Raw genomic sequence first — 19,572 nt, 5'->3', positions numbered from 1 at the left:
AGGCAGGACAAGCAAAAGACTTCTTAGAACCTCTTTTAGAAGCTAAAAAAGCAGGTCTGAAGTTGGCATTGCATCTTTCCGAGGTAAATAATATTGTAAAATTAGGCTGGAGAGGGTAGATTACAATGGAAAAAATTAATGGTAAGTAATAATCATTTGTAAATGGCTAAAAATAAACCTGGCTTGGATAACCCTTTTTAGAGGGGGAAAGAAGAAATATTTTAAGTTGTAAATTATAATGATAAAGGCGTGACTTGCTTTAGTCTCTCATGTTACTGTTATTATGGTTCCTGGAGGTGGCTGTTGACTTCCAGTACAGCTGTGTCATTAAAACAGCTTAATGACATCTTGCTAGAGAAAGTGCGTGAATTTCCATCATCATCCTGTCATTAGCATGCTGACACTGAGAGAAGCACCGGTTCATCTCACCTGTCTTGGTAAGGGAAGGGAGCTGAAAGTATCACCTGCACTGGCAGGAAAGGAAGGAGCTCATCATCATTTGATAAGGCTCAGCAGGAGGTCAGGTGCCCCTCATCAGGCCCCAGGTCCTTGGCAGCATGAGCACAGTGACAGATAATGGACAGATAGTGGCTGGAGAACAGTCACTTTCTTAAGCATGGCCCTGTGAGGCAGACAAGGACTCTACTGCACTTCTCCCCATTTTACAGGTGCATTTACTTTCTACCTCAGTACTTCTATCTATTTAATTGTTTCTTTTCTTACTTTTTTGACATGCAAAAAGCTGTATATAATTAATGTATACAACTTGATGAGTTTGGATTTATTGTTTCTTGAATGTAGGAAATAATACTTAATCTACTTACCTCACAGGGTTATTGTGAGTATTAGATGGCGTAATGTATAAAGGTTGAGCAGCATCATGATTTAAAGATTAAGGAAAAAATTGGAGCTTCTTGTCAATACTGGTGTTTTTCATGTCTATAAGCAGAGAGTCAGTCATCTAGTGGCAGAACTTAAAATCTAGGATCCATGTTTCCACACTCTGATCAAAAAGATCTTTCAGGGCTGCCCCTGTGGCCAAGTGGTTAAGTTTGTGCGCTCTGCTTTGGTGGCCCGGGGTTCACCAGTTCGTATCCTGGGTGCGGACCTACACACTGCTCATCAAGCCATGCTTGGTGTCATCCCACATAAAAAAACTAGAATGACTTACAACTACAATATAGAACTGTGTACTGGGGCTTTGGGAGGAAAAGGAAAAGATCTTTCACTCATAGGACACCTTCTAGCTGACCTAACTGATGCCTGATTGAAGCTATTGGTCAATATGATGGAAGAGCCAGCATGTGTTACTGTGACCAGTTATCTCCAGTCTTTTGCGCAGCATCAGAACCGGCTGTTTACCTTAGTTTCTGTTGCTTTCTTGTTTGATCCATTGTATGTAAAACATTTCGTTTCAGGGGCCGGCCTGGTGGTATAGTGGTTATGTTTGTGCACTCTACTTTGGCAGCCTGGGGTTCACAGGTTCAGATCCTGGGCATGACCTACACACTGCTCATCAAGCCATGCTGTGGCAGTGTCCCACATATAAAATAGAGGAAGATGGGCACAGATGTTAGCTCAGGGCCAATCTTCTTCACCAAGAAAAAAAAAGTAAAAAAACCCACTTCAGGGGCTGGCCCGGTGGCTCAGTGGTTAAGTTCACACGTTCTGCTTCGGTGGCCCAGGGTTCACCGGTTCAGATCCCGGGTGCAGACATGGCACCGCTTGGCAAGCCATGCTGTGGTAGGCATCCCACATGTAAAAAGTGGAGGAAGATGGGCATGGATGTTAGCTCAGGGCCAGTCTTCCTCAGCAAAAAGAGGAGGATCGGCAGCAGATGTTAGTTCGGGCCTGATCTTCTTCTTCAAAAAAAGAAAAAACCATTTCATTTCAACATGTTGTAGTCATTTACCTTTTAGGCTATCTAGGAGATGAAGAGCACAGCCAGATATTTGCAGAGGTTGTGGTATGTATGTAGCTGGCCTTGTTTTTAAAATAAAACATGAGCACACTGTGTGTGGGGAGAGTCTGGGCCCTGGAGTCAGATGGAGCCAGGTTTTACTCTTTACCATTTATTAGCTCTATGAACTTGGACAACTTTTTAAAAAATGCTTTATATTTTTAACTATGAAACTTATATGTATCTGAAGAAAATCCAAGTGTAGAAAAGTATAATGTAGAAGGAAAAAAAAAACACAAGCTCTTCCCATTCTAGTCCTGCTCCCAAGATGATCCTGTTAACAGTTTTGTGTTTATATTTTCCAGACCTTTTTCTAATATGTGTGAACACATATACACAACACAGAACACACATGTACATGTAGAGTTGTGGGATTTTGTTTTTGAAAATTACTTACATTTTTTGAGCTTTAATTTCTTCATCTTAATACTTGGTAAGATTCTTGTGAGGTTTAAAGGAGAATTTATGTGAAAAGGCGCAAAATAAGTCCTTAATAAGTGTATGTTATTATTATTATTGACTCTACTAATTATTACTGTCATTGAAATGAATCAAGAAAAATATTGGGACACTCCTAAATAGAAGATAACAACAACAAGATTAGATTGGTGGATACCAGAGGGGAAAGGGGGAGGGAGGGGGACGAAAGGGGTGACAGGGCACATGTGAATGGTGATAGATGGTAATTAGTCTTTGGGTCATGAACATGATGTAGTCTACACAGAAATCAAAATATGATGTATACCTGAAATTTATATACTGTTTTAAACTAATGTTACCTCAATTTAAAAAAAAGAAAAAATTTTTGGGAAATAAATGGAAAGATAACAGGCGAAAAAGAGAGCTGGGAAGGTATAGGTAGGTTAGCTTCCCAGAATGTCTGCATTACCTTCTCAGAGGGACAAAGTACCTGGCTACAGAAAAAGTACTTGTAAGAACCACTGAAAGAGGTTATTGATGCCCTCTCTCTCCTTTTTTTGAGATTCCAAACCAAAAACAAGAAACACAAGTACTCCTGGATCTGCTTCCTGACAGAATTGGGCATGGGACATTTCTCAGCTCCTCTGAGGAAGGATCCCTGGATCTGGTGAACTTTGTGAGGCAACACCAGATACCACTGGGTAAGGTTTAGGGCTCCGGGTCCTCCAGACAGCCTTCTCTCCCTTCCTCCCCCAGGTTGCAACCCATATGTAGAGAAGATCTGTTCTAAATATATAAATATCATTTAGAAATTAAAAGACGCGTGGTGTGGGTGCTTTCTGAGCCTCATTTAAGTAACAGAAAGTTGTAGCTCCCATTAGAATATAAGCTCCTTGAGAGCATGGCCTTGTCTGTGTGGTTCACTGCTACATTCCCCAGTTCCTGGGACTCAGTAAGTATTATATTAAAGGAACAAGGGTCATTTAGTGTTTGGAAGTGACTTTAACCAAATTAACGTGTTATGAAAATGTGTAACATTTATTTAAAAATTAAGAATTATGGAAAATTCCAAGTATATTTTTATATGTCTTTTGCCCTTTATGCACTTGTTTGTCTACATGTGTACACCTGGAGCTGTTTATATTTAACTATAATATGAAGTAACCACTCTGTTCCAGTCACTGTTCACATTTCTGGGAATAGAGCAGTAAAAACAGACAAGGTTTCTTTCTCAAGGAACTTATATCTAGCATATGTAAGAGAGAGCAAACAAATACATAAGAAATTATCAGTGTTAGGTTCTTTGAAGAAAATTAAACACGCTGATATAATAGTGATGAGAAAACTGCTTATGATTGGATGGTCGAGGAAGGCCTTTCTGAAGAGGGAAAGAAGCAGTTGACTGAAAACCATTTTAATGAATGATCAATTCACTGAATTTATAAATTTATCAATTTGCAAAAATACTTGTGTGGGTATGTGGGTTTTTTTTAAACTATTTATAGAGTTTTCAGCAATTCGTAATGAGTGAGATATTTTTTCTTTTTACTAAGGAAATTTTTAAACATCCACAGAAGTAGAGAAGATGGAAACCCTTACATAGTGATCTTACTGGGTGTGGTGGCCCACCTCTGCTCCCAGTAGTGTGAGGGGGCAGGTTGGGTTTGCCATCCCTTGGACTGAGTGGCCCTGTGTTGAGGCTGCCTTACCCAAATGAGCATCAATCAAGTCAGTGAAGTATTTTACTCTGGCTAGGGAGCCCAGTACAGTATTTCAGGGAAGGAGCTGTTAATAATAGAAGTCATTCTTAAGACGGATTTACTTGCAGCAGGCAGTGAGTGGATAGTTGTCTGATAAAGGAATTTAGAGGTTTTCTCTGAAGCTGTGGAAAAAGTCCAGCTCTGCTCTTGTCTGTTTATAATGCTGTAACTCTCAAGCAATGCTACCGTTTTCTTACCTACTTCAGACTCCACTGTAAGACCAGGAAGAAGTGCAGCAACCCTTCAGAAATGGCTTCTGCTCCCCCATCAGAATTCTCTGCCTTCTTCATGGTGGCTGGCTATACCATTGCTCTGTCCTTTCCATTTTGGTAAAAAAGGGGGAAGCACATGGCTGTGAAGAGGATATTAATTCCCTGCCTGGTACACTTGCTGCCATAAGTTGCAGCACATATTTCCCACACAACTACACTAATTGAACTACAACTTTTCACACATAAGGTCAATTTTATAAAATAATAAACTAAGGAAAATTAGCATAGTTTGAAAAGATTTCTCCTGTGTCAACTTGGTGAACACCGAATGAGTCTACTAATCTGCTTTTAATAAGAGGCTTTTCCCCCCTTTCATCTAGAACTCTGTTTAACCTCAAACATCAAAAGTCAGACAGTTCCATCTTATGACCAGCATCATTTTGGATTCTGGTACAGCATTTCCCATCCTTCTGTGATCTGTGTAAGTGTTTTCTGTGAAGTATTTTGCTCTTTTTTAGTCTCTGAGTTGTGTAAGGTCAGACATTCACTACCTAGCTGACTGCCTTGAATGCCTGAGGGTAATGCTCAAGTAGGGGAGTGAGAGGGGACTGGGCATGAGAGGCTGCAAAGGGTCAAGGCAACTCTGGTTTGGCTTTACCAGCAAAGGTCCTAGCTGGTACCCGGGAGAATATAAAAAAATACTGATGCCCAGCACCCATTCCTTGAGATTCTGCTTTCTTTAATCTGGGGTGAATCTTGGGCACAGATGTTGTAAAAGCTCCCTAGGTGATTTTAATATGCACCCATGATTGTCAGCCACTGCTGTGGTCTGTTGTTTTGTTTTGTTTTTAAAAAGGATAAACAAGCCTGTTTAGTTCTAGATACGCATGGGTGCATTTATAGGCCTCTGTTAAGACTCTTAAAACAAGCATGGTAAATAGGAAAATAGACTCCAAACAAAAGTTGTTTTTTAAAAAATCATTTCCTTGTTCATTTTGAAACTTTCTTGCTTATATTGACAGACTGATGATAAGGGTGTTTTTGCAACACACCTTTCTCAAGAGTACCAGCTGGCGGCTGAAACATTTAATTTAACCCAGTCCCAGATGTGGGATCTGTCTTATGAATCCATCGACTACATCTTTGCTTCTGACAGCACCAGGTCTGAACTGAGGAGGAAGTGGAACCATCTGAAGCACAAAGTGTTACATTATTAAGCTGTAATGAGGTGAACTACTTTTGAGTATGTGTTGCAACCAAGACCTTCCTGCCATATCCCACTTAATTAACTGTCCACTGCTCCTTTGAGGCACAGCAGCCAAGTACCATGGGCTCCGTCACCAGCTCCTTACTCGTGGCAGGTGCTCAGTAAATGTGTCTTAAACTGACCAGCAGGCTCTGAGGTCTTACATAGCTTACCTTCATGCTGCTTACTGGAAGGAATTTGAATGTTGCTGCTAACTAAACTTCCCGTTCCACCAGTGATTTTGACTTATCAGTCCTTCTCCATTAGTGATCATAAAATTTCAGGAAAATCAAGGTAGTTTCTCATCAGGAAAAGTTTTGGAATTACAAGTCTAAATAAGGTGAGGAGAGAGGGGAAAACAGATTGCCTTCTAGCTTGTGACAACAGCTCTGTTGTGTTTACTTTAATCAGACTCCCTTCACTTCAGTATTTCCCAAAACTGTTGACTCCAGGCTACACTGCATACCATGGATCTTTTTGAATACCCAGTAGTCAGGGTTAACCTACTTTGGGTGACCCTAGTGACAGATAAAGCTAGCTGCTGAGATCTGGCTTTGCCGTTCTCATGATTAATCCCCCTGGAATCAATATGGGTTTTTTTGTTTGTTTGCGTTTGTAAGTGTTCCCACCTTACCCTTCCCTTCTCTTACTTTGACCATAACAGAGCTGTGCCAGCCAGACACTTCTTGAGCTCTAGGGTACTTCAGGCTTCTATTTATATTTCCAGCCTTTAATCTGGCTTCCAATCATTCCCAAGTTTTGTTTCTGAAAGAGCCTCATGATGGGTGTAGGAGGAATTTAAGCTCGCAACTAAAATATCTCCATATAACATCTGTTACTTTAAGCATCATGATGTCAGAGAATAATGTCAAAACTTTGAGATATGGATCCCACTGGATAGCTATTTGAGTGTCTAAGAGTAAAGTTTTCATTTTAAATTTTGAATTGAATAATGGACAGAGAATTGACCTATCCTTATGCTCATATCTCATTTTCCCTTTCCTACCTGGTCACCCTAAAAATAGTTCTCTACGGAGTTGACAAGCTCAGCCTCTACACATAGATTACAGTAAAAGAGAAATGGCAGCAACACAGAGAATAAATAGAAATGTTATTAAGTTCTATGGCATTGGCCATAGAGAACAAGCAATAAAAGGAAGAATGGTAGCATAGGTAAAATAAAGAAAAAGAAATAGCATTAGGGAAACAAGTAATGAGAACAGATGCAACCGTCCAGCTCCTGCTAATACAGTCTTGCTTCCTTTGCTGCACATGCCACCCAGTCTGTCCCTACACAGGTCTTGTGGGTATTAAATGGGTAGGGGTTCATAGATCCTCTTGCTCCTCAACAGTGGGCTTGGTTTCTCTTTCTTAGAATGATTGATGACTATGTAGTATATTTTGCCTCCTCCATCTTCAGGAATGGCAGATTGGGTAGCAGATAATGGTTTGTGAGCTAGTTTGAGATGAACAGGGTTTTCCCTGGTAAGAGTTTGCCTATGTCTTGTTCCTTTTGCAGAGTCTCCTCATCTGGAGGTTGGAGGGCTGGTCCTGGGCCTTTTAAAATAAGACTCATTCTCCATGCATTTATGATGGGTCCTAATGGATATGGATACAGATACCAAGAAGGATTTTCATTCTAATTTCTCTTTTACCACATTCTAATTTGTTTCTCAGCCTAGAACATAAAGCTTCAGACAAGCATACTTGTAATAACCCCACACAGGGAGTCAAAAAAAATAGGTGAAGATTTATCTTTTCCTACCAGTAACAGCTTAATCATAATTTGCATATATATTTTTAAAAAACACCTGAAGCAACACTGGATACTTTGTAGACATAATTTTTATTAACATGGTATCCCTGAGAGGCAAATTAAGGTGTAAACATTATTCTGCTTTACAGAAAGGGAAATGGAGGCAAGTTGACTTACACACAAGACATCTGGAACCAGAATTCATATTTGTTGATACCTCAACCAGTGTTTTTTCCACATAGATATACTAAAGACAGTAATCTCTCATTTTTAAAAAACATTGTAGCACACTTCCTAAACCATCTCAGATCCTGCAGCTTTGCTTTAGACTGGTGTTCTTGTATCTTCCTGTCTGCTTAGGCAACATAATTGAGATAACATCTCCGCTTAAATCCTAATAAATGTTAGGAGATTCTTTGTACTAGGATCCCTCAACACTAGAACCCTAATTAATCTCTCATCTAACACAGTAAGCTATGAATTATAGCATATTCTATTTCCCCACACCTCTCCCAGATCTCATTCTAGCCACAAAACTCTAAATTAAGTGTGACTATGAAACAGCTGTTTATCCCAAGCCTTGGCCATCTGCTCATGTTCCTTTTCCTCTGTCCTGCCCATCAAAGTACATTCTCAAGATATTACTGTTTCTGACTTTTGTCTTCTGTAAGAGCTAGTCCCCTAAAACTGCTCATTCTTCTTTCCCAGTGCCAGCCATTCCGTTATCAATCAGTACAGCACAGTACCTGATTTACTGTAGCTGATGGGAGCACCACCTCCTGATCTGCCGCTGGCACTCCATGTTTCCGCTAAGGTGATTCTCTCTGCCTCCTGCACAGCCCAAATCATACCATTTCTCAAACTTTGTGTTGCTCCAAGCTTTGTCTAACCTTTCTTACAGTTTGTTCTTTGCCACCTACTCCATCTGCACAAAACACCTTGCTCCCCAGTTTTCCCAATTCTCACCCTCTTGGCACTCAGTCTTGCAATTAGTTTTGGAAAGTTCATTCCACCATAATTTACCCAGTAACCTTCCCTCCTTTGAACACATCGTGCTTCATGAAGCCTTCCTGAATAAGAAGAAAATACCTCCCAGGTTTTTCTTAAAGTAAATTCTAATGCAGACCTTAACATTTATGCCTAGTGTTACTACCTAACTCTCTAGACTTCTCTAAAACTGTTGCAACTATACATGTGCACTTATTATTTTGTTCATGTCAGTGTCATCTGTTGTAGATTGTAAGGACAAGGACAGGGTCTGTTTAACTTGTGCTGTACAAGGCTCATCATACTTCTGTGAATGTATGGGCAATTAATTCAATACTATTTGATTGTAAAGATCAGAATTACACTTGTGTGTGAAGAGCTCCTTTCAAAAACAGATGTCTCCCGTTGAATATGTGTACGCTTGTGTGTGTGAGTATTGGCAACTCCACTGACCAAAGATAATCTGGCCTTGCCATTAGGGTAAAGAGTTGTTGGCACAAAGTCGTGTTTTCCCAGTCCATGGGAATGTGGCAGTGGCTTCTGCTCATTGCAGGTTAGTATTGAGCACCCACGGGGTGCATAACACTAGACTAGTTGTTTGGAGTGTATGGAATATGGACAGATTCCCTGTTGGCAGCTTTAACTGCTTTCCCTGTCACCACACCCAGCGGGCTTGCTCTTTGGGCTTCTAGGCCTCAAGGGACAGATGGATTCAGGTGAGATGGAACAGAAAAAATCAAACTAGGTGCTATAAATGTAGTATTACTGTATTTCAAATCTTCTAGGGCTTGGAAGAAACTAAGAAATCCAGGGTTCATGCTGCAATATTTATATGAGATTTACATCATTTCCCCATATAGAACACCTAGTTCTTGACAAGATGATTCATAGGTCAGAACCAAGATGTTCATGAAACTCCTTCTTTCAGGTAAATGAAGAGTGTGTATGACAAATAGGTCATTCTGGTCACAGGCTTAAGTGAGCAGGAAGACTTTTTTGAAATATTTTTTTGGAAATGGAAATTGCATTTCCATTATTGTATAAAGAGTTAGACCCACTCAGTGAGAGGTCTCACAAATTCTTCCTGAAATGCTGCTATGATGGGTTTTTCCAGTTGAAATGCAGCTTAACAGGATGAGTAACGACAGGTGCATATCAAACTCATAGGATCTACTACCATGTCCTCTCTAATAAGGGAACAACATAGGCTCTGAGAGGGAAAGGTGTTATCTTTCAATTCAGATGCAGGTAAGGAGAGGGACTGAAACCTTCCTGTCATTCTTGACAGCTGCCTTGGGAATTTGACTCTAGATCCAGGAGAAAGAGGACAAAACAGTGGGACAAATCCTGGACTATTTCCTAAGCTGGTTGGGCACAGAACAGGAGATGGATCTCACTACTGGAAGACTTTTTCAAACAATTTTAGAACATTTATGGAGGCTCTTTATAGATCCTCAGAGGCTTACTTAGGTGCTGACTGTGACAGAAGTTTTTCACGTGTGTGGATTTCTCGGTGCTTATTAAGAGCAGAGCTTTTACTGAAGCACTTGCCACAATCATGACACCCATAGGGTTTCTCTCCTGTGTGGGTTCTGTGATGTGCACGTAAGTCAGAACTCTTACTGAAACTCTTTCCACAGTCAGGACACACATGGGGTCTCTCTCCTGTGTGTATCCTCCGATGTGCACTAAAATGAGAACTGTTATTGAAGCTTTTTCCACACTCTTCACATTGATAGGGCTTTTCTCCAGTGTGGGTTCTCTGGTGAATTATAAGGCTTGAGCTCTGATTGAAGCGTTTTCCACACTCGCCACATTGATATGGTTTCTCTCCTGTGTGGATTCTTCTGTGGGTGATGAAATTTGAACTGTCACGGAAACTTTTCCCACAGTCAAGACACTTATAAGGTTTCTCTCCAGTGTGGATTCTCCGGTGTCTAATGAGGCGTGCACTCCGACTGAAGCTTTTCCCACAGTCAGCGCATTTATATGGACTTTCCACCTGATGAGATATCTGATCTATGAGGTGGGAGTTTGGACTGAAGCTTTTGCCATATCTGAGATATTTATGGGGTCTCTCTCCCAAGTAAGGTCTCTGATGACTAAGAACTTTACCTAAACTCCTCTCTGGAAGTGTCAGTTTTCCTCTTCTCTCCCCTGGAGTCTTTTCCCACTGTCTTCCTGATCTGCATTCACTCTCACTGACTTTACCCTGATTAAGATGCCGGGGAATTTTCCTTTCAGACCTTGCAAGTAATGTCCTATGTAGTTGCACTTCCTCAGAAATATCCCGTTTTAGATTTGCTTCATTCTCAAATCCAGCCTCAAAACCTGATGTAAGAATAGAATTTTAAAAGTTATCCATTTCCTCAATTATTATGTGCCAAAGTAAAGCAAGTATCACATTAGATGATTAAAGATAAAAATTAGGGAGCTCTAGATCCCAAATCACTACCATCTACTAAAATTCCAATGTTTTACTTCTCTACTTGGTCACCTATCACAGGCTTCTAATCCACATAGGAGCTGATTAAATATATTCTTTTAACTCTTCCTAGATAAATAGGATCTTCAGAAAATCCACTCAGTATAACAAGAAAAACCTACCAGATTTAAGATAAAACTATCACCATAGTTTATAGTTCCTGTGTAAATGGGAAAGACACTTTCTAATGCTGTATTTTTGCCTCATCTCAGGCCTACCATGGTATTCTAGTTTATATTCTTTGCTGGTAACTAAGGAGATTAGAAGGGAATGCCCCGGAAAACTCTGGGAAACTTCTATATCCGAAAAGAGCTACATGAGTCCCCTTCCCCTCAAATTCAAATATATGTTGGGAGTTTAAAAAAAGAATACTCAGTGTCTTTCAAAGAACAAAAGGCCTTCTGAGAGATACACTTTGCTAGGGAAGTGTCTCTCTCAAACATTCTCTTTGCCCATAGAAAAATAATCACTAACTGTTCCAAAAGCACTACTCTAATGCCCAAGCTAAGCTTTTAATATCCTTCTAAGAACTAAATACCAGGCTCCCCCGGGCCTAGGCTATGAAAATTTGCAGATACGTGCAGATTTTCAGTTTGCAAATTCAGTTTGAATTTGCAGAATTTTCAGATAAATTCTGGATCCCAAATTCCCTGGACTAAATCTGAGAGCAAAATAATGCTGAGTGTCAGCCTGTATATGTACCCTGTGAAGCAGTATTTGTACCCAGAAACCCAGTCTTATGAGATGCCCCATGAAACAGAGGTTCATTAGATTATAAGAAATCTCAGAACCTTAAATATGTGAATATGTATTATGAGCCTCTAAGAGGGGTATTTAGCATTTCCTAAACCTAGAAGCTATTTTTTTAGTGGAACATGTTAAGACCCCCATGGAACTGATGCCCCATGGAACACCCTTGAAGAATGCTAATCAAAAGAACTTTAGAAAGAAAACTGTTATTTACTGAATACTTACTATGAGCCCAAGCACTGTGCTAGGTGCGTCACCACAGTACCTCATTACATCAACGTTATTGGGATACAGAAGCAAATTTAGAGGGTTAAGTAACTTGTTCTAAGTCACTCAGCTAATAACGGAATCCAAACTCACATACATATACATGTATGACTCCAAAATTAGAATTATTCTTCCCACAAGGAGGGAAGCCATAGTGAAGTATTTTTTTCTTATACAGTAGCTAAGATTCAAAGGGTTAGTTTCCTCAGAAATCTCAGACTTTTGCATAAGTGTGTCTGAAGAAAGAGGTTATCAGGTTTTCATATATGTGAATAAAGCAGACATACAGCTGGTTACAAGCTGAAACTAGAAGAAAAACAAAAATGAGAATGAACTTTTTAAAATCAACTTCATTGTACTATGGGTACATCACATGCTAGTTAGGAAATGTTACCTTTCAGATTTTCTGCTAGGTAAACTCACATGTAGCTGATGGCAAATTTACAAAGTCTGCAACCATCTCAGATTGATGCTGTAGTGTGAGGAGGCAAGTCAAGTGGCTAATTTACATCCCCTCACTGAGCTTCCTTAATAAACAGGAATCATGAGGTGGTCACAAGAATCCGTGAGAGCTGGATATAGAGGCCAGTTGTCCTGGTCTTCAATCTGATGATTTTTCTCCTAAATCCCACTGCCTCCCCTTTGCTATTTAGACCTTAAGAAGTAAAAGGATCTTACCACTGGGGCTCTGGAATAAGACTGGAGCACGGGTCATGACAGCCCCTGGGGGTAACTCAGTATCCTCTTCATCATCCTCAGAATCTTCTTCCATGGCCTCTTCTGCCTCTTCAGCTTGCTTCTCAGCTTCGGCCTCACTGGTCTCCTGGAGAGGACAAGAGGCTGTCTCCTCTTCCTGGCCATCACTTTGCGGGGCAGCAACCCGGGCACTCACTAAAGCATCCATCTCTTCAAAGAAGGGACAGGTCTCTGGTGCTTGGCCATTCTTGACTTTTCGATAGCTGGTTTGTAGGCTTTTAAACTTGGTCCGACACTGCTCCGCCGTCCTAAGGAAGCCATGTTCCCATAACCGCTCAGCCACTGCTCCGTACAGCTGGCTGTTGCGGTGACAGTTCTGGAGGGCTTCGTAAAACTGAGTCTCACTAAGAATTGCAAGGTAAGTCTTTGTCTCTTCATAGCCCCAGTGTACACCTGCCACCAGAAGAGAAGTTTTAGCACCACTTAATCCAGGGCTTTAAAGCCTCAACTCCTCAATCCGATCATCTGCATCCTGAAAAATCACCTAAGCTTGGGCTCCTAGATGAAACACTACAAATACTTCATGTTCCCAAGATCTATACAGACTTATTAGACAATTTTGCTTCTCTATATCCTATAGCAATTTCTCAGAGACCTTTATTCCTGCATTCTGTTTAGCCATATAAAAAAGAGGCCTTTCCATCTGATCACTGAAACACTGAGGCAAGTGTATAGAGTGCATTTCCCCATTCTTTTGTAGTTTTTCTGGAATTCTGACCCTAACTAGAAAATAACTGGTCAGGGGAAGAAGATCCACAATCAATCATGTTAGCACGGAGTCATCGCTAACTTCCTGATCATTCTTTTTCCAACAGCCCTACTTCCTTATGAACTAAGTTGCCCAAAGAATGACTCAAAACCCCAAGGAACAGTCTCTTTCAGAATCACACTGCTGCCTTATCCCTATGATGGCCCTTCTTCACTTGCCATGTTTCAAAAAAGCAAGCCCAACCACAGCAAAAACCTCTGAAGAGGACAAGATAAGGACCTGAAAGTCATGCACCTTATCCTTAGGAGTGAAGGACTGGCAGAAGCCAGAAAGAGAAAGGAAGCAGAGTAGACAGCATGTCCTAGCCTGGACATGTGCTAGTGCTGCAGGCCCCCCGACTTGGGCAGTACTTCATCAGGATTACAGACTGCTCCCTGAAGGTACCCAAGGTAGAGGGAAGGGAGATTCAAAGAGTCTTCCTCCCACTTGAGAGCCAGCTGGAGATTACATTGCTTCCATTAGCCTCCACTCACTGCAAGTAAAGGAGAAGGGGAATTGAAGACAGAGGAAAAGCAGTGGAAAAAAATGAACAAAGATTATGAAAATAATAGCAGCTAGCACATGTGCCATGTTTGTGATTTACCTATATTTATTCCAATGACAAAAAAGGAAAAAGAATGAAGAAAAAAAAAGAAGAAAAAATAGAAGACGACTAGAACAGAACTAAGTAACATCACACATATAGTAAAAAATGGAAGAAGATCACTGTTCACAGTGCAGCTGCAACTTCAGAGATGTAGTCCTGCTGCCATGCCCCGTTTTACAGCTGAAACAACAAACTTTGAAATGGTCAGATAACTGTCCAAGGTCACCCAGCTGATTAGTGGTCAGGATTGGAAACAGAGCCTCCTGACTCATACTTTAGTGCTCTTTCCATAACAACATGGTTGTACAAATTGTATCAACAGTAATAAATGACACTTAAAAGACAGTTCCACAGGCAAATCTTACTCCACCACAGAGTGTAAGACAAGGTTTCTTGCTGCAGGACTTCTCAGTCCTGTTACAATGCCAATGTGCGTTGTGAATCTCAGAGAGGAGACATAAATGCTTCCCCAGCTTTGGGCAGTTCTTCACTATGCTTTTCCAAGTAGAAAGGAACACAAACTGACTGAGATTTGGGAGAGTAAAAGATAAAGCGCCAGTTCATGTAAGATGCTCAATAAATATTAGTTCTTCTTAAAGATAATGTAGTGCCAAGTTTTGCTCAGCCTTCAGTGATTTTATAATCAGGAAAAAATTTAATAAAGAAATACAAGGAATGATAATCCTTTTCAGGACTCTCTTGAATTTTCTGAGAGTATTTCTTTAAAATATCTAAAATTACTTTCTACTTACTATTATTTCACTGATTTTCCCACAAAAGAGAATGAAATACACATAGAACTGAGAAGTGCCTCTTTGTTCTCTACTAAAGTGACAACACTGGCAGGTGACTTTAAGCTTCCTGACTTCACATCAAGTCTCATAACTCCTCAAATCTAATCCCAAAACCCCAAAAAGAGAAGCTTCTTACCACTTGGCCTTCGGAAAAGGACAGGTGCAGTTGAGTTGTTGGGGTCCTGGGGGGTGGCCTCCTGGGCCATTTCATCACTGTCAGACTCTTCAGCCACGGCCTCTTCTGCTCCCTCATGCTGCCAGCCCCCTTGCCCTGGCTCCTCAGTCTCAGCATCACTGCCCACCAGGCCAGAGTGAGAGGCTGCCTCTTCCAGGCCATTACTGGGCAGGGTGATGACCTGGGCGCTCATCAGGGCTTCCATCTCTTCAAAGAAGGGGCAGGTTTCAGGTGGGTGGCCACTCTTGACTTTCCGATAGCTCTTCTGGAGACCTTTGAACTTGGTCCGACACTGTTCCAGGGTCCGGAGGAAGCCATACTTCCGGAGCCGCTCAGCCACAGCCCCATACACTTGGCTGTTTCGGTGACAGTTTCGGAGAGCCTCATAAAACTCAGTCTGACTGAGGATTGCTAGGAGAGTTCTGGTCTCTTCATAGCCCCAGTGCACACCTGCCACCTTCTCATCCTCAAAGCCCCAGTGATCCTGCTCCACCCAGCTGCTTCTCTCTCTTCTGGATGGTAACAGATCAGCATGTGTTCTTCTGTCTCCTGTGTGACTGCCTCTTGGGAGTTCCTTCTCCTTGGAACCCAAATCTGGGATCCATGGCTCTCCTTGCTCCAACCTGGAGACCACACCGGATTTAGGAAATGGAAATCCTGCTTGCAGAGAAGCAAACAAAGGATATCATAGTTTGGACGGATCATAAAAAACATCTCTGAGTTCAGACCTGCCTTTTTTATCCAAGAGGCTTATAAGAAAGTGTCTAAGGAAATGTTTTCAGAAAGTTCAGTGAGTTGAAGAAAGTGGGGAAAATACATGAAACTTCAGAAAATGAGAAATATTTTATTTTCCAGAGCAAGGTGACGAGAGGAAAAGGTTCTGTTGTGTGTTCAGAGCAGATACTTCTCTTCCAAACTGCTCCCTAGCCCTAGCCCTCCTGACCATTTCTTGGAAGATCCTGGTACTGCTGGGAACAGTCATCTCCTGTCTCCATAGTTCTCCACTTGGGGCTAGAGAATTAAATGGAGAGTGATTCCAGGGGAAAGGGGAGCAGAGGGGAGACTGTCTTGAACTCATCTGTTTCCTTCACACTTAGTCACCAAGTTCCAAAGGTTTTTTCCCTTAGTATGTCCTTCTATATTCCTACTGCCACCATCCAATCTAGACTTCTTATCCTCATACCTGCCTCGATCACTGTCCCACCTAACTCCAGGCTCTTGCTTCCTCAGCTCACAAGCTATACCGCTGAACCTTAACTGGAGTGCCTACCACACACTGTCCATTCAGATCAGACTCTCCTCTCCAGAACACAGCACACATTTATGCACTGCTCTGTGCCTTTCCTTTAACTCCCTTTCTCTTATCCACACTTACTCCTTCAAGAAGCTGTATCTGCTAATGCCCCCGTGAAGCCCTCCCTGCAGCCCTCCCTCATCTCCCACTCTGCCAAACCCCTACTGTGCTCTCACAGTTGAGTAACAAATCATGGTTTTGCATTGTTTTGGTACAGTTCAGTTTGGCACCTATTTATGTTTGCTGTTATGTTCTCAATCATATTGTAAGCTCTTTGAGAACAGGTACCCTTTCTTATTGCAGAGTACCCTGTAAAGTGTTAAGCACATGGTAGGTGTTGAGAAACTGATTAATTCTGCAAGTCTGTGTATGGGGTTGAGAGATTGCATCTGGATCACTCAACAGAGACCATAACCAAACTCGCTGAGAAGGCTTGGATGATAAGATCAGAATTCAAAACAACCTCAACAAGTTAAAGAAATGATCAAAGAAAAAAACATACAAAATGGAGTTCAACATAGTAGAAAGAAGAAAAACAAGTTCTGCAAAATCAAGTACAAGAATAAGCACTAGGCACAAAGACAATGGGGAAGGCTATGAGAGTCCTGGGAGTTACCAAGTGAAAAATAGTCCTTAAATAATTTGTTGAGCTATACTGAAAGAAAATGTAGTGAAGTTCCAAAGTAAAATTCTTACTCTGCCTCTACCTATCAGACCCTCGCTGGAATAGTATACATAATTTAGTTCTCCACAATTAATATATTTGGAGAACTGAAAGATTCCAAGGAAGAGTAACAAAAATTTAGTAGGTCTGAAGAATGGAGCTTCTGGGGAAAAGCTTAAAGAACCAAATAGAGTTTAATTTGGAGAAGGAAAATGACTGAAAGGAAGATGTGCCTTCAAGTATAGAATTTTTATCTATAAAATACTGACCTAGTATCATCATTACCAAGAGGAAGTAAAAAAGTTCCCAGTTCTGATAAAAACTAGGGAGCCATCCTCTTGCAGACTTATCAAGAGGAAATAGACTTCTTACTCCAGCAGAGGACTAAACTACATGCCTTCAGGAGGCCCCCAACAACTGCAGACTCTGCAATTTCCGCTCGTTCCTGCAATCCCTTTCCCACTCCTATTCCCAACCCTACTTCCCAACTTAGCATGGCATCCTGTCTTCCCATACGAATCTACTCCTCACCGCTCCTTTGAAAAGGTCTGAGCTTCTCCTTTGGATTCATCTGCTCCTGTGGTCCCAGGTCTGGGCTTCTTGCCCTCTCTTTCTTGGGTACACCCCTGGGCTGGGGTTCCACTGACTCCTGCCGAACAATTAATAATTCTCGTGATGATTTCAGGGGTGTCATCTTCTCCAAGCGCACTTTCTGCCCCTTCACAGAGACTGTGACCTAGAAACAACCCCCATTAATTGTCACTGCAAGGTCATAATGAAGGGCATTCCCAGAGGAGATTATTTAATATCCCAAAAGAGATCATCCTTTTGGAACATGGCTGGGGTTGAGGGGTGGGGGTGGTTATTAGTGAACAAGGGTCTTTCTTATTCCATTACTGTTAGCTTAGAGCAGCTAGAACTCCAGAAGGAAAAGGTCAAAATAGTAAACCCAACTACAGGCTAAAAAAATTCACCTTTCTTTCCTATTATGTAAAAAACTATGAAAGTATGTAGAACTCTATGACAGGGTAGCAAAGGTACACCCAGGAAGCATCTCAAGATAAGCTCTGTCTGAAAAGTTACCTGTTCCAGGACCAGAAGCATCACCAAGGGAGATTGTGCCCCTCTTTAAACCTGTCTACACCTTAATTTTTAAGGCCCTTTATCCTTGCCCCTTCCCAGTCACACACTTCTGAATTCCCCCTCCCTTCTCACCGAACGTCCAGGTCTTCCAGGCTCTCTTCCTAAATCTTCCACCAGAGCCACTGCCTCCTCTCCACTTTCTGGACATTGCTCCTGTACCCAACTCTGGATCTCCCCAGGTAAGACGGTCAGGAACTGCTCTAGCACCAACAATTCTACAATCTGCTCCTTGGTGCGCACCTCCGGCCTTAGCCACCGACAGCAGAGTTCCCAGAGCTGGCTGAAAGCCTCCCGGGGCCCAGCTACCTCCTGGTAATGAAATCTCCTGAAGCGCTGCCGGCAGGTCTCAGAGTTAGCGCCATTCCCTCTCAGAGTGGGTTTGGCCATCATTCGCACGAGAAAGCAGCTTCCCTCCGCTTAAGGGTCTGGGTTGCAGCGTTTGCACCTATCTTCCCAAGTTCTTGGAGAATCACCTGCAGATGAATCTCTCTCTGTAAGAAGAGTTTCTTCCTAGGGTAGAGAGAGATGGCACTATCAGAAGGAACATACTCGTATGTCTAAAGTCTTGCTAGAGCTGGCCTGACTTCCCATATGCTCTACGTGGCCATCTGAGGTGGCAGCAACTTCAGGACAGCAAGACAAAACTGAGCGTGAAGGAGAGAGACCTTTCAAAAACTGCGTTTCTGGGCGACTTCCAGGGCGGCCCGGGGAAGCAGCAGAGCATAGAAAGTACTGCCTGCTCCTCTTCCACCTCCCCCGAATCTGATCCCATTTAGCTCCCGTGACCAGCGCCGCACAGTGAACCATATGGGAGACCTGGAGCTCGAGAGGATCTACAGGCAAGTCACCACCGGGCTGAAGACAATAAAAAGCCTCTGTCCAGCGGGTCGCGGCTGATCTCCCCCAGCACCTCTGCAGTCCTTCCCGAGGCCCCTAGGCGCCCCGTCCCCTCACACTCCACAACGACCAATTCCCACCCCAGACCAAAATCAAGTACTGATCACGGGGCTTTGCTTTCCCTCACAGCAGAAGGAACCCTCGGCAAATATTCGGGAACTACTGACGGGAGACCTCGCGCACGGGGAGAAGTTGGTTTGGCTCCTGAAGCGAGGGCCAGGAGGGCTTGGGGGGAGTCACACTTAGTTGCTGGAGAGAGGAAGTCCGAGGGGGCAGTAGGAATGGGTCTCCTGAGGACGAGCTCGGGTGCTGGCCAGAGCTCCGAGTGCTGCGGTTCGCGAGCGCGCAGCTCAGCTCAAGGAACGGCGGGTGCGGGGTTCCGGCCTCTTTGTCTTCGCTCCCTCCGGCCAGGTCACTCTCGGAGCCATCGTGCAGTCCCTCCAGAGGCCTCCGACTGAGCTAGGGAGTCCTGAGAGCACCCTCCGGCTCACCCTTGGGAGCGTCTTCCTCTTGGGATGCCTTCAGCCCACTCGCATCTCTGCCCCAGGGCCAGCCTCACCCACTTGGGGTCCGACCCCAGCCCGGGCTCTCCAGCCTGCCAGTCCAGCTACCAAACCGGAAGTCCGAGCGGGCGACTCGGGCGCTGAGGGC

The 19,572-nt window shown here is 42.7% G+C and overlaps 2 protein-coding genes across 24 annotated transcripts in view; one reads left to right on the top strand and one right to left on the bottom strand.

Moving 5' to 3' along the window:
* The window catches only part of ADAL (adenosine deaminase like), a 36,744-nt gene extending 22,096 nt beyond the window's left edge, over nucleotides 1–14,648 (top strand). The window contains exons 8-12 of one of the 5 annotated variants that reach the window (XM_001918220.5): nucleotides 3–83; nucleotides 2,943–3,081; nucleotides 4,733–4,833; nucleotides 5,375–5,580; nucleotides 13,415–14,648. In XM_001918220.5, the coding sequence (XP_001918255.1) occupies nucleotides 3–83; nucleotides 2,943–3,081; nucleotides 4,733–4,833; nucleotides 5,375–5,569 (516 nt within the window). In that variant the 3' untranslated portion in view covers nucleotides 5,570–5,580; nucleotides 13,415–14,648. Of the gene's footprint in view, nucleotides 1–2; nucleotides 84–2,942; nucleotides 3,082–4,732; nucleotides 4,834–5,374; nucleotides 5,596–7,117; nucleotides 8,706–13,414 lie in introns of those variants that run through there. The other 4 variants (XM_005603082.4, XM_070238301.1, XM_005603083.4 and 1 more) reach the window with 4 other exon arrangements.
* On the bottom strand, nucleotides 7,426–19,550 carry ZSCAN29 (zinc finger and SCAN domain containing 29). Of its 19 annotated transcripts, none has more exons than XM_005603087.4 (6): nucleotides 19,413–19,550; nucleotides 18,097–18,534; nucleotides 17,413–17,617; nucleotides 14,885–15,580; nucleotides 12,522–12,992; nucleotides 7,426–10,672 (listed from the first exon to the last, which is right to left on the bottom strand). In XM_005603087.4, the coding sequence occupies exons 2-6, from the start codon at nucleotides 18,412–18,414 to the stop codon at nucleotides 9,804–9,806; spliced, it is 2,559 nt and encodes an 852-aa protein (XP_005603144.1). In that variant the 5' UTR covers nucleotides 18,415–18,534; nucleotides 19,413–19,550; the 3' UTR covers nucleotides 7,426–9,803. The 19 variants fall into 19 exon arrangements, with proteins under 19 accessions (XP_005603144.1, XP_070094318.1, XP_070094262.1 ...); XM_070238217.1 differs by having other exon boundaries at nucleotides 14,885–15,546; XM_070238161.1 differs by having other exon boundaries at nucleotides 17,413–17,530.
* Between the last annotated feature and the right edge of the window lie 22 nt (nucleotides 19,551–19,572).

The sequence above is a fragment of the Equus caballus genome, chromosome 1 (assembly GCF_041296265.1).
Source record: "Equus caballus isolate H_3958 breed thoroughbred chromosome 1, TB-T2T, whole genome shotgun sequence".
Taxonomy (NCBI): Eukaryota; Metazoa; Chordata; class Mammalia; order Perissodactyla; family Equidae; genus Equus; species Equus caballus.
Note: the sequence above shows the minus strand (reverse complement) of the source record. Positions and strands in the feature narration are given on the sequence as shown.

Excerpts from the sequence above, each read along its gene's own strand:
- ZSCAN29 (XM_005603087.4), bottom strand. The coding sequence starts at position 18,414 with ATGATGGCCAAACCCACTCTGAGAGGGAATGGCGCTAACTCTGAGACC. Across the intron at positions 17,618-18,096 it reads CTGGAAGACCTGGACGTTCG|GTCACAGTCTCTGTGAAGGG; the intron begins GTGAGAAGGGAG and ends GGTTGTTTCTAG. Across the intron at positions 15,581-17,412 it reads CAGACCTTTTCAAAGGAGCG|GATTTCCATTTCCTAAATCC; the intron begins GTGAGGAGTAGA and ends CTCTGCAAGCAG.